Source organism: Mesocricetus auratus, unplaced genomic scaffold, assembly GCF_017639785.1.
Source record: "Mesocricetus auratus isolate SY011 unplaced genomic scaffold, BCM_Maur_2.0 Super-Scaffold_100007, whole genome shotgun sequence".
Classification (NCBI taxonomy): Eukaryota; Metazoa; Chordata; class Mammalia; order Rodentia; family Cricetidae; genus Mesocricetus; species Mesocricetus auratus.
The window spans coordinates 54254159-54268288 of NW_024429191.1; the positions used below are offsets into that span (position 1 = coordinate 54254159).

The following is a 14130-nucleotide window of genomic DNA, read 5'->3' on the forward strand; positions in this document are numbered from 1 at the left end:
AGATTTAAAGTTAGCCTTAGAACCATAACTTTTTAAATGTAGGTTTTCAACTTTTGACTTTAAACAGTTGAATATTGGAGGGTTAGTTACTAAAACTTAAAGTTTTAATTAGTTGCAAATACAGTACTAATGAAGAATTGATATTGTTGCACTTTACAAAATACCTAGCTTTTGATTGTCGTTCCCATAGTTTATACTGGGACTCACAATGGTAGACCATGCTAGCTTAGAAATCATAGTTCAGCCCACCTCTGCTTCCTGGGATTAAGGTGTGAGCCACCATTCCCAGTTTATACTCTGAGAACAAGAAAGCCCTGGAAGCTTGGAACTCATTCATCAGGTTGGCCACAGTTTTGGAGCAACCCTCTATCAACTTCGTAAGAATTATATGTCACCACACACTACCTGGGTTTTTCTTTTGTGGCTTCCTTCCTCTTACAACTAAAGCTGTGAAGTTCACAGTATAATCTTAACTGTCTGTGGTATGATAGCTCAGGAATAGCAGGGGCTCATTGTGCTCAGGACTCGAGGTGTCTAATCACTGTAGTGTCAGCAGCAAATGTGCATTGTGATTAATGAATGTATATGTTCTTTGGAAACACTTTTATACTAGTTAGGTGATTTTGTTTTTTACTTATATTCTGTGAGGGTTTCCCAATAATTTTTAATATGAAATCATTAAGGAAAGAAGAGATGAGTCAAGCGACGGATTCTGAAGTTGTTTTTAAAGTTTCTAAAATTATGTCTTAATTGTTAACTGTATTTTGTCATGTACTGCATGGTAGAGAAAATTGTCATGCTCCAATAAGTAGTTTCTAATTGTGGTTTTTATTTGCTGTTGTGTTGTAGGAAAGGGGACTACCACAGGTATCTGGCTGAGTTTGCCACAGGAAATGACAGGAAGGAGGCCGCAGAAAACAGCCTCGTGGCTTACAAAGCTGCTAGTGACATTGCGATGACAGAACTTCCTCCAACGCACCCCATTCGTTTAGGTCTTGCTCTCAACTTTTCCGTATTCTACTATGAAATTCTTAATTCCCCTGACCGTGCCTGCAGGTAAGTTATGGAGGAAGCAAGTTCCCAGTGTGGAGTGCAGAGGTTCTAGAGGGCTACTTTCTGTTTCGTAGGTTGTCACAGGGCTCTGTTGACTTAATTTTTATCTATTAGTGTTCATTTGGTCTTTGAGTTGCTTATGACAGGGTTTTGGTAGCAGGTGTCTTGCCTAGCCTATCTTTGAATGTTCGGTTCTCATATCTCATTCTTTCAATTGTTAGGGATCATATACATTTACCACCTCACTTCTCTGGGAATGCATTTAATACTCTTGGTGAACTCTCAAAAAATATTTGTTTATTTATTATGTGCACAGTGTTGTGTCTGCATGTATCCCTGCAGGCCAGAAGAGGGCACCAGATCTCATTACAGATGGTTGTGAGCCACCATGTGGTTGCTGGGAATTGAACTCAAGACCTCTGGAAGAACAGCCAGTGGCTCTTAACCTCTGAGCCATCTCTCCAGCCCTTGTTGAACTTTTTTTGTTGTGGTTGTTTCTCAAGACAGTTTCCCTATGTAGCCTTGGCTATCCTAGAACTTGATCTGTAGACCTGGCTGCCCTGGTACTTAAAGAGATTCACCTGCCTCTGCCTCCCAAGTGCTGGGACCAGAGGTGTGTGCCACCACTTCCTGGCACGAACATATTAAAAAATTTTTTTCTGTTGAATACAAACAATTATATTAGTCTCAGTGGTGTTTATGAAACTGTTGCCACACTAAAAATTCTGCGTGTGCATGTGTGGGTGTGGGTGGGTGTATGGATAGCATGGCAGATGAAGGTCGGGACAACTTAAGGGATTTGATTCTCTTTCTACTATGATGGACCCTAATAAACAAATCGGGGACATCACATAGTTGTGAGCAAATTGTGGGTACTTGAAATAGAATTTGGATCCCGTGGAAAGGCAGTAAATGTACTTAACCGCTGAGCCATCTCTTCAACCTCCTTTTCTCCCATTTTTATATCAGCTTGTTTCTAGGTTTTAAATCGTAATGTAAATTAAGGATTGTTATACTGGTAAACATATATACTACAAAGAATTCTTTTTTTTTTTTTTTTCTTCGAGACAGGGTTTCTCTGTAACTTTGGAGGCTGTCTTGGAACTTGCTCTGTTGAGACCAGGCTGGCCTCCAACTCACAGAGATCCACCTGCCTCTGCCTTCTGAATGCTGGTATTAAAGGCATGTGCCACCAACCCCCGGCTCAACCTTCATTTTCATGTGTGTACTTGAGTGAGTTTAGTATACTCACAATTTTTTTTTTGGACCATCAGTACTAACCATTTCATCACTTGACCCAAACTAAGCTTAAGTAGTAATTCCATTCCCTAGTCTCTTCTAACCTGAATTTGTTTGTTCTTGGCATCTTATATAAGTAGAATCATATCTGTCCCTTTCTGTCTACTGTATTAATTTCTTGGTAACTATCTATAGATCTTCTGCCCAGGGGCAGTGACTTATGCCTGTAATCCCAGTCCTCAAGAGACTGAGGCAGGAGGATGATTGCAGTTGAAGTCAGCCTGGGTTACAGTGTGAAACCCTGTCTCAATCCTCCTCTTCCAGAAGCTGGGTGTGAAGGTCTATCCCTGTGATTCCAGTGCTCTGGAGGTGGAGGCAGGACAGCTAGGCATTCAAAGCCATCTAGGGCTATAGGAGACACTGAACAAAATAAAAGAATTTTTTCCCTCCCTTTTCCTTTAGGTGAGGTTAGATGGGTTCTGAATTGTATCCATTGTAGGTATATGCCACATTTGTGTCTTACCCAAAGATACTTGAATCTTTTTGGATTTTCTAGGCAGAGTTTTTCTGTGTAGCCCTGGCTGTCCTTAGAACTCAGTACTGATAAGGTTGGCCTTGAACTCACAGAGATCCTACTTACTGCCTCTGCCTTCTGAACGCTGGGATTAAAGGTTTGTGCCACCACTGCCTGGCAGGAAAATATCTTTGTCACAAATGTATTTTGGTGGAGGCTGGACTATGTAGATTATTTTCACAGTCTAGCCTATTTATAATACTTCATGTAAATTGAATTAAAAATTAGTGGCTTGGGGCTAGAGAGATGGCTCACTGTTAGAACATATAGTTTTAGGGTACCTGAGTTTATTTCCAGTATCTGCATGAAGCAGGTCACAAATGCCTATGACCCCAGCTCCAGGGGATCTGATGCTTCCAGCCTCATCTCTGACACCTGCTTTCTTGTGCATATAAATACAAATACATCATATTACCAAAAATAGTAAATCTTGGCTGGGGGTGGTGATGTACACTTTAATCGCAGCATGAGGAAGCAGAGACAGGTGGATCTCTGGTTTGTAGGCTGAGTTCCAGGACAGCCAGGGCAACACGGAGAAGAATTAGTTCCTTAGCCCAGTGAGGTGGTGCAGACCTGTAATCATACCATCTGAAAGACTGAGGCAATTTATGTAATTGCTTTGAGATAGTCTCACTGTGTCACCCCAGCTGGCATGAAACTGGATCTTTTATCTATATACTGTTTGCTTACCCTCTGCTAGGCTTGAAAATTTAAGGCTTTGTATAGGAAGTTGTTTAAAAAGCAACAGGGGCATCTCTTGAGATGCCTGAGTAGGTAGGGATACTTGTTATCAAGCCTGATTAGCCTGAGTTTGGTCCTTGGGGATCTATGTGATGGAGGGAGAGAGGCAGCTGTGACAGTTGTCACCTGACTGTAAGGTGCATCCATATAAAATTCTGCAAATACATCTTTTAAAAGTTTTTTTAATTAAAAGCAAGCTGAACAAAAACACAGTCTTACATGTTTTTATTCAGTTATCTTTTCAGCATTTGTCTATGTTACCTTTATAGCAGTGGGACTACTGGAGTAACTGAGAAATAGCCCATTCCTATCTTTACTGTTAATTGATTACTGATGGTGCGTTTATTTCAGGTTGGCAAAAGCAGCTTTTGATGATGCAATTGCAGAACTGGACACGCTGAGTGAAGAAAGCTATAAGGACTCTACGCTTATCATGCAGCTGCTACGTGATAACCTGACGCTCTGGACCTCAGACATGCAGGGTGATGGTGAGCAAGCCCAGATGTTTCTCTTTGCTGGTTGCCTCTTCTAAGAACTCTTTTGGTGTTTCTTAATCTTTGTGTGTTATTCAGAGTCATAGCCTCTCTGCAGTAGTTGAAGTTTATTCCTTCTATAGGGAATGATGCCCAAGTGCCATTTTGGCCCTTGACAGATAAGTAAAAGGCCTGTTTGACAATTTCATATGTGTAGAAATATTACGCAGATATTCAAAGCCATAAAAGTTTTGCCTTTACTAATTTTTTTAAGTACTCATACTGCTTTAGTCATTATAGGGACAAACATGACAGGAAACCATTTCCTTTTTACTTTATTTTTTAAAACTTAATTGTATTGCCTTACGTGCTTTGAGTATTTTTCCTACATGTGTTTGTGTACTGCATGAATGTCCTCAGAGGCCAGAAAAAGGCAATGATGAATCCCTAGAACAGGAGTTATGGATGCTTGTAAGCCTCCATCTGGGTGCTGGGAATTGAACCTGGATCCTTTAGAAGAGCAGGCAGTGCTCTTAACCACTGAGGTATCTCTGTATCCCCCATTATTTTTTACTTTCTGAAAATCAGCTGGGAGGGGGTAGCAGAGGTTGTTTATGAAACTATATGGCATTAGTAGGTATTAATGAAACATCTCTGCATTGGGGGGGTCTCCAAACCTCAGGTCTGTGTGCCAGGTACATACTTCACCTCTTGCTGTACCCCATGTAGAAATCTTTTTCTCTAGGGTTCTACGAGAAATAAAATGAATCTGTCCTTAGGTTCATGCTTAAGGGTTCTGGTATGTCTGGTCTTGGATTTTTATTTGCAAAGTTACTGTTTTGGGGGAAGTAATTGCTGTTTGTGGAAATGCATGTGTAAGTTTTAACTTCAAATATAAAAGTTGAAGTTTGTCACATTTGTTTTTTTTTAAAAAAGATTTATTACATATACAGTGTTCTGCCTACATGCCAGAAGAGAGCACCAGATTAAATTGTAGATGGTTGTGAGCCACCATGTGGTTGCTGGGAATTGAACTCAGGACCTCTGGAAGAGCAGTCAGTGCTCTTAACCTCTGAGCCATCTCTCCAGCCCCATTTGTTTTTTTTTTAAAGGTGTGTGTGTGTGTGTGTGTGTGTGTGTGTATGTGTACACGTGTGTACATAGAATCCAGACCCTTGTGCATGTTAGCCACATGTTCTAACACTTAGTTACACTTTATTGGTTCTTGTTATTTTTAGAGACTGGGTTTTGTTTTTTGTTTTGGTATAACATTAGCTGTTCCAGAACTAGTGCTGTAGACCAGGCTGGCCTCTTAAAGATCTGCCTGCCACTTCCCCCCACCTCCCAAGTGCTGGGGTTAAAGGCCTGGGCCACCATTGCCTGGCAAAAGATAGGCTTTATCTGGGGTTGATGGCAAAATTATTGAATATCTATTATGAGTTAGTTTTATATACTTGGTGTAGGGAATTGGAAACAAAGTATTATGGTTTTTAAAAATAAGATTAATTATTAGACAATTATTTTATGTGTATGGGTGTTTTGCCTGCATATGTGTGTACTACACATGTACCTGGTGCTTTCAGAGGCCAGAAGAGAGATTGGCAGAGCCCCTGGAACTGGAGTTACAGGTGTGAGCCATTATGTAGGTGCTGGGAATTAAACTCGGATCCTCTGGAAGAACAATCAGTGCTTTTAATTTCTCAGCTCTAAGATTTCTTAAAATTTTTTTAAGTGAGTGTTTTGCTAGCATGCATAAATATGTCATGCATGTCCAGAGCCCAAAGAAGTCATAAGAGAGCATGTCAGATCCTTGGAACTGGAATTACAACTGGCTATTACTTAACTACCTCACAAATGAAGGGAAAAGAAGTTTTGAACTCTGTAAGAGCACCCCAACCACTTAATCATATCACACCCTAAAATTAATCTGTGTTTTTTTTTCGAGTCAGGGTTTCTCTGTGTAACTGTCCTCACTTTATAGACCAGGCTGGCCTCAAACTTACAGTAATGTACCTGCCTGTTTCTCCCAAGCAATGATTAAAGGCTTGTGCCACCACCACTCACCTGGTTTTTCTGTTTTGTTTTTTTCCAAGACAGTATTTCGATGTAGCTTTGGAACCTGTCCTGGAAGTTGCTCTGTAACCAGGCTGGCCTAGAACTTACAAAGATCCTCCTGTCTCTGCTTTTGGGATTAAAGGCGAATGCCAACCACTGCCTGGTTTAGTTTTTTCTGTCTTAATTGCAGTAATGTTAAGAGTGTTACTCAGGCAGAAGCTTCTATTTAATAGCTTACTTCTAACTATAGTTTCTGGTTAGATTGACATGCTTTGGAAGTGTGCACGGGTTATGAATGCTATCCCATTTCCTTGATTTTTGACTTTAGCTTGTGGTACTAACATGAGAACTTGGTTCAGCTGCTAAAAGCTCACTAAGTCTTTATGCATTACAAGACAAGTGTTGTGATGAGATACGGGATATGAACTTCCCACACACTTTTCCTACCATCTTGATAGAGCCACCACAGTGGTGGTGCATGCCCTTATTCCCAGCACTTGGAAGACAGGTGTAAGTTCAAGGCCAGTCTGGTCAACAGAACAAGTTCCAGGATAGCCAGTGCTATACAGAGAAACCTGGTCTCAAAAACAACCCCCCCACCACACACACAAAGAGCCATTTTATTTATTTCACTAGTTATCCGTGTGGGCATATGTGCACCTGTGTCAGTGGTGGTACTTAGGCACATGTGGTGGAGGCACAGGATTGTGTGGGTGTCTTAAATCCCATTCTACCCTACTGTTGGAAGCTAGGTCTCAGTAGACTGGCTGTCCATTGAGCTCCCACTATTTGCCTGTCTCTCTCCCTTACTGTAGCATTTTTTCCCCATGCCCAACTTTCATGTGGGTATTGGATATTTGGGATGGGGTCATCTTGCTTTTATAACAAGAACTGTAACCTACTGAGCCATTTTGCCAGTCTTTAAAATTTTTTTTTCAGTTGGTAGAGTACTTTCTTATGTATAGTAAATTTGAGGCCTACCTGAGCTACATCATTATAGAAAGTTGTGAAGTTTGGAAAGTTCATATTTTGTAGTTGTGCTGTAGCTTATTATCAGTGATAAACCAGTATCAATAAAAGTAATGTAGACAATTGTCTTTAATCCCAGCACTCTAGAGGCTGAGGCAGGCAGATCTGAGTTGAAAACTATCTTGGTGTACTAGTGAATTCCAGGCCAGTCAGGACTACATAGTGAAACCCTGCTCCAACGATTCCCCTTCATTAAGTGAAATATAATTTATATGCGTTTAGACTCAATTTGCTTAAACTTCATTTGTTTTGTGTGTGCATGGAGTCCATGCACATGGAAGTGTGAAGATAACTTGGCAGTTTCACTCCAACTTTGGGGGTGGGTGTGCTCCTGCTTTCTCTGTATGGACCAGGCTGACCTCCATCTTAGATCCTCCTGTTCTAGATCACGTTCTTTCCACCTTTACTTGGGTTCTGAGCATTAAACTTAACATCATCTGGCTTCCAAAACAATATCATCTTATTTGGGTCATTTTACTAGGCCCTATAAACTACTAAAAAAATTCTGTGTAGGGGGTAGGGCCATTTGTGGTATGTATAGAGACTAGAGGTAACACACACACACACACACACACACACACACACACACACACACAGAGGGAGGGGGAGAGAGAGAGAGTGTGTGTGTGTGTGTGTGTGTGTGTGTGTGTGTGTGTGTGTGTGTGTGTGTGTGTGTGTGTGTGTGTGTGTGTGTGTGTGTGTGTGTGTGTGTGTTTCAGACAGACTATCTCATTGCTCCGGCCTTACTGATTGTCTAGCGTGACTCCCCAGCATTTCCAGAAATCCATCTCTCTGTACCACATACCTGCCTTTTTTATGTGGTCTTATGCTTATGTAGCAAGCACTTTTATACCTTTACAGACTGAGTTCTCCCATCTGTAACAGTGTGTACATGTGGAAACATTTCTGTTGTGGGATTCACAGTTTCCCATCATTCAGCTTAGTTACATTGCCTTTTTGTTGGCTTTTTCCCAGATGGGGTTTCTCTGTGCAGCCCAGCTGGCCTGGAACTCAGAGACCCACCTACCTCTGCTTTCCCCAAGCACTGGGATTAAAGGTGTATACCACCACTCCCTGGCTAAAGTTAGAGCCTTTTTATTTTTGGTTGTGAAAAATAGTCTTATTAAGCGTTTGACTAGAGAACATCTAATAATGTTTATGGTTTACTTACCTACTTGTATGTCTTTTTCCTGTAGAGTATATTAATGACCGACTTAATTTATTGAACATAATTTTTTTATTTTTTATGAGTATTTTGCCTCTGTGTGTGTGTGTGTGTGTGTGTGTGTGTGTGTGTGTGTGTGTGTGTGTGTGTGTGTGTGTGTGTAAATCTACATACCTGCCTGGTACCTGCAGAGGCCAGAAGAGGATGTCAGTTCCAAGTGGAACTTGAGTTGAGTTACATATGGCTGTGAGACACCTCATGGGTGCTGAGAACTGAACCCATGTCCTGCAATAACTTTCAGTATTCTTAACTGCTGCTGAGCTATCTTACCAGCCCAGGAAGATAGTTCTGATTTTAAAAAATTTTGTGTGTGTGCGCGCACGCGTGCGGTCGTGCGTCTGTCCATGTCCATCCAGGAGTTGGGCCACATCCTGCAGCATGTGTGAAGCACAGAGATTCTTTACTGGGTCACACTGCTAAAAGGACTGCTCCTTTTCCTTCTGCAGTGGGTCTCCCCCCCTTTTATAAACTTCCCAAAAGTCCTTAGGAGTGAAGGGAAGAATTGGAGAGGTTAATTCCTGAGATTTATTCAACTGGAAAAACCAGAGCTGACTCCTGGGACTCAAGGATGTTTCCTTTGTCTTGTTGTGGTTTATTTTCCTGTAATGTGCTTTCATCTGATGCTCTCCCTCCCTTTCTTCTTGACTGTAGATTCCTAAAGGAAAACCCAACTCTTCCTTCCCTTAAAACTACTTTGTAAGTCGTTGCTGTGGTGCAGGGAGCTCTGCTTTTATTTTGGGTCTCACTAATCATGCTTGCCTGTTACCACCTGTCCTTACAGACTCACCTGTTTACATTCTCAGGCGCTAAGTCTGGAGACAGCTGTGGCCTGCTACCTGCCTCGTCTAGTTTGTGTGCCTTACATATGCAGTGACTTTCATGACTTGTGTCTGAGTGGCTGAGATTTTTGTCATGTCTGCCAGTTGCTTGTGCGTGTTCCTGTGGTCTGTTAGCACACTTCCCAGTGTGTTCCTGTTACAAATGAGATTGAACATGCAAGTTTCTGAGCTTGGGATGCATTGCTCTGGAGGGTTGGCCCCCTCCGTTCTTTCCTAGTAGGTGGTTATGTTTGTCTTTGCATGTCTTTTCTATCTTACAAGTTAAACCACCCATGTGCTTTCTGAGCAACTTTTATTTTTGAGACAGGGTCTTACTATGTATATGTAGTTCAGGCTGGCCTTGAGCCTTTGTGATATGATAAAGACCTGACGTATCAATGTCAAACTTACTTACCACAGATGTTTTAGAGTGCTTTACTTGATGCTTAGCTGTGGTAATGCGTCAGACTGTTTAAAAGCTGGCCTTAGTATAAGTGCAACATGTGTACGCATTATAAATGGACAGCTTATCATCTTAGCTGTTTCTGTTGTTAGGCTGCCTTTTTTAATAGTTTGGTAGCATTTTAAAAACTGGTTAAGTAGCAATTGAGTGTGTGGTTCCATGTGTTCTTATTTTTATATATTGCTAGAGATTGAACATAGAGCCTTATGCATGCTAAATACATGCTATACACCCTGCCCTCTGGTTAATTGAGTGATCTTTTTTTAATTCAAACTAGTAATTCTCCATATTATAAAGTACAAAAGAATATGATTTTTTACCTGTTGGATTATTTTTTTAGCACAAGCTTCGCATGTTTCCATACTGTGGCTGACTCAGTTAATGCTTATAAGTAGGTAGATGACCCTCCGGTGAATAGATTTGGCTTTCTCTGCATGTCATAGTACAGCTGAAACGTGAAACTTGGCAGGCTAATTGTCATGTTCAAAGAGTAAAGAGAAATAGCATGAGAGCTGGCTCAAATGCCCTTCTGTAATAACCTCAGTGACGTGTGTTTCACTCTGAAGGAATCTGCTGTTTGGCCTGTCTGGCCAGCATACAAAGAAGTCCTCCTGTCCATAGCACATCCTCCCCAAACACTGGAGGATTCCCATGGAGCTTTTATTCCCTAGAAGGATAGCTCATGTTGAACTGGTGGGTAGATTGCCCCTCCAAAAGATAAAAAAGCAAAATACTGTTGGTTCTTGAAGAGGTGAGGTTATTGAGAAAGAGTATTTGGCCCAAGAAACACACAAAGGCTTGAAGGTCATTTTGATAATATTCTTTCTGCTGTGTACTCTTGAAGAGCTTGTTTAACAGAGACATTTAATTTTTGGGCCTTTAAATTTTTTAATTTTATCATCCTCTAACTCTTGACTGTTTCAGGACCGTGGTTGGTTTAAGCACCTCATTTGTGAGAAGGCCTCTGCCAGGAGTTTGCTAACAGTTGTAGTGAAACTAGGAACTCTTAGCTTGGACTAATGTCTTGTGACAGTGTGAAGTAACTGCCTTGTTTCTTACAGGTGAAGAGCAGAATAAAGAAGCGCTGCAGGATGTGGAAGATGAGAATCAGTGAGACATAATAAAGCCAACAAGAGAACACATCTCTGATCACCCTCCCCTCACCCTCCCCCCTGGAAGTGTCCCATTGTCACTGAGAACCACCAAATTTGACTTTCACATTTGGTCTCAGAATTTAGGTTCCTGCCCTGTTGTTTTTCTTTCGTTTTCTTTTTCTCTCCCCTCTCCCTTTTTTTAAAACAAACAAACAGTTTTCAGAAGTTCTTAAAGGCAAGAGTGAATTTCTGTGGATTTTACTGGTCCCAGCTTTTAGGTTCTTTACAACACTAACAGGACTGCATAGAGGCTTTTTCAGCATTACTGTATTGTCTCCAGCCACATGTGGCAAGATCATCATTAGAAATGGAAATGACATTTGAAAGCCATTAGACTTCTAGGTGATAGCATCTAAGAAAGATTAATCACATGATAGAGGCATATGTGCTGTCATTTTTCCTTTTTTTGTTTAAATTGAATTTTATACCAATGTTTAAACTTAATTGGGTGTTAGCTTGAGGTGTTTTGGGGGAGCTTGTTGTAATGGTTTTGCTGTAAAATGTGTTTGGAACTCTGCTGAAGTGTTGCTGAAAAGCGTGGTGCTGGTAACAGTTCAACAATCCGTGGCTGCTCATTCTTGCCGACTCCTCCCCCTCTGACGCAGGTTAGCATTGAAGGTGGTATGGAAGCCTGCATGCGTGTTCCACTCTCTTACTCCTCCCTTGCTCCTCAGCCTCCTTCCCTCCTCCTTCGCTCGCTCAACCTCTTTTGTTCAGTATGTGTAACTTGAAGCTAATTTGTACTACTGGATATCTGACTGGAGCCACAGATACAGACTCTGTATTGTTCTTACTGAAACACAGCATGGAATTAACATTAAACTTAAATAAAACAAACCTAAATTAAAAATGCCAAATATATTACGCCTCCATCCTTTATACTTCTAAAATAAAATCTCTAGTCCAAACATATTTGACAGCATTGTTTGTCTGAATGTGAAAATATTCCCTATTTTATCTTACACAAATCATTTGTTTCTCAGTGATTGTATTTGGGGCATGGGGAAAGTGTTTGTAATGTGTTGAACAACCAAATCAGTAGATTACATGTCCTGTCCTTCAAACCAGTTAGCAGCACAATATTTATGTTTAAGTTTATCATTAAAGTACAACAATCATATTTTACACAGGTGTAGCTATGGATCATTTTCTGTTGTGTAATTTTGAGTTGTACAACCAGATAAAGTTCAGAGTGTCAAAATAATTCTCTTAGGTCTAAAATAAAATTACATTTCCTCTCTGCAAAAGCTAGTGGCAAGAACAGTAATTGAATTCCTTGTTACTATCACCCTTACCAGAAAGATCTAGAATATGTGCATAGTTTGTTCAGAGGCAGTGTATGTGGTAGTGTGTGTGGATACTTTGGTTTCCTTTAACACTGCTGAATGCCTGAGTTCCTAAGGTGTATCCGGTTTTGCTGTTCCATAGGTGCGACAGTGAGCAATGTTGACTGTCTGCAAGGGTAGCATGGTGCGGCTGGGAATATCCCATGTCAGAAAACATACCTTCTGCAGTTCGAGTTGAAAGAAATGTTCTTGATTACAAAACACTCCCCAGAGTTCTCTACTACTATGGTGTAGTTTAGTGGATGTTGATGCCTAGTCTTCATAATTTTGGTTCAAGACAAGAGTTTCTCCTGTGTAGCACTGGCTGTCCTGGGACTTGCTTTGTAGATCTGGTTATTCTCGAACTCAGAGTTCCACCTGCCTCTACCTCCGAAGTGCTGGTATTAAAGAGACGCACCACTGCACCCTGTACGTTTTGTTTTTTAAAGAGAGGACCATGATTATTATACAAGGTCAATTCACGCAGACTAGTAATCCACCCTCCCAAATTGTTAGGATTTACAAGCATGCACATGACCAGATTTTAGTTTATCTCCAGGACATGCCAGCAGTTGAAATAATAAATTTAGCGAATTCCTTTTCTATAAAGGGGTTTTTAGATTATTGATGGCTTTATATCCAGCATACCGTTTCTAGACACTTAATGCCCAAATCAAAGTCACAAAGCTCTAATGTGGGTGCTCACAGTGTTACTGCACTTAACACTAATGTCTATCTGACTCATGGACTTGATCTTGTGAAACTTCAGTGGACAAGGGCTAGAAAAATGGCCCACTGATTAAGAGCACATGCTGTGAACCATATCTGGTCACCCACCATTGCTTGTAATTCTAGTTCCACAAGATCTGACTGACACCTGGCCTCCACGAGCATCAGCAAACATGTGATATATATGGTCATTTATTTTTTTGGTTCTCGAGACAGGGTTTCTCTGTGTAGCTTTGGAGCCTATCCTGGCACTTGCTCTTAGACCAGACTGGTCTCGAACTCACAGAGATCCGTCTGCCTCTGCCTCCCAAGTGCTGGGATTAAAGGCATGCGCCACCAATGCCCAGCTCATGATTTTTTAAAAAATAGTGAATCTTTAAAAAATCAAAACAGGCCGGGCAGTGGTAGTGTGTGCCTTTAATCTCTCAGCACTAGGGAGGCAGAGGTAGGCAGGTGTTTGGAGTTTGAAGTCAACCTGGTTTAGAGTGAGTTCTAGGACAGCCAGGACTATACAGAGGAACCCTTACCTGCACCCTCCCCCTCAAAAACAAAACAACAACAAACAAACCTCTGAGGACATTCACCCCTGGCCCCATGAGCCTGGTACTTCTTTGAGGTGGCCACCAAGCAGTCTATTAGATTGAAGTAATGTCAAATTTTGTTCAGTTTTGTTGTGAGGTTGCGTCTCATGTTACTCGGGCTGACCTGGGAATTCAGCTGTGGATGACTTTGAATTTATTGCCTCCCAGGTGTTGGGAGTACACATGAATGCTACAGGTATGGGTGGGGCTGAGGATAAAACCTGGACCTTGCAAACTGGGCAGCACTATCAGGCTCTACCCCAAGACTGGCCATTGACCACAGTGTGACTCCATGTATCGAGCAAACTTAAAAAGATTCATGAGCATTAACATTTTTTGTTGTTTTCAAGACGGTTTCTGTACTCCTGGCTGTTAGGGATGGAACTGGATCCGTAACTCAGGCTGGCCTTAAACTAGGAAATCTGCCTCTGCTTTCCTGGGATTAAAGGCATATGCTACCATTGCCCAGCTAAATTAGTTTTTTAAGTTTTATGTGAATGGATGCATCTCCTGATTGGAAATATCCTTCTGTATATATGTTTCTCTTACTGGTTGATGAATAAAGCACTGGCTAATAGAGGCAGGAAGATAGGTGGGACTAGGAGACGAGAATTCTGGGAAAGGTAGGCAGGGAAGAGACCTCAGGAGACACAACGTAGAGACTGGGAGGA

At 41.3% G+C, this 14130-nt stretch overlaps 1 protein-coding gene across 2 annotated transcripts in view; it reads left to right on the top strand.

Annotated features, from left to right (window-relative positions):
- Ywhae (tyrosine 3-monooxygenase/tryptophan 5-monooxygenase activation protein epsilon) overlaps positions 1 to 11681 on the top strand; it is a 37756-nt gene extending 26075 nt beyond the window's left edge. The window contains exons 4-7 of one of the 2 annotated variants that reach the window (XM_013111702.3): positions 850 to 1056; positions 3959 to 4095; positions 9041 to 9085; positions 10732 to 11681. In XM_013111702.3, the coding sequence (XP_012967156.1) occupies positions 850 to 1056; positions 3959 to 4095; positions 9041 to 9048 (352 nt within the window). In that variant the 3' untranslated portion in view covers positions 9049 to 9085; positions 10732 to 11681. The remainder of the gene's footprint in view (positions 1 to 849; positions 1057 to 3958; positions 4096 to 9040; positions 9086 to 10731) is intronic. The other variant, XM_005067391.4, reaches the window with a different exon arrangement.
- The last annotated feature ends 2449 nt before the right edge of the window (positions 11682 to 14130 follow it).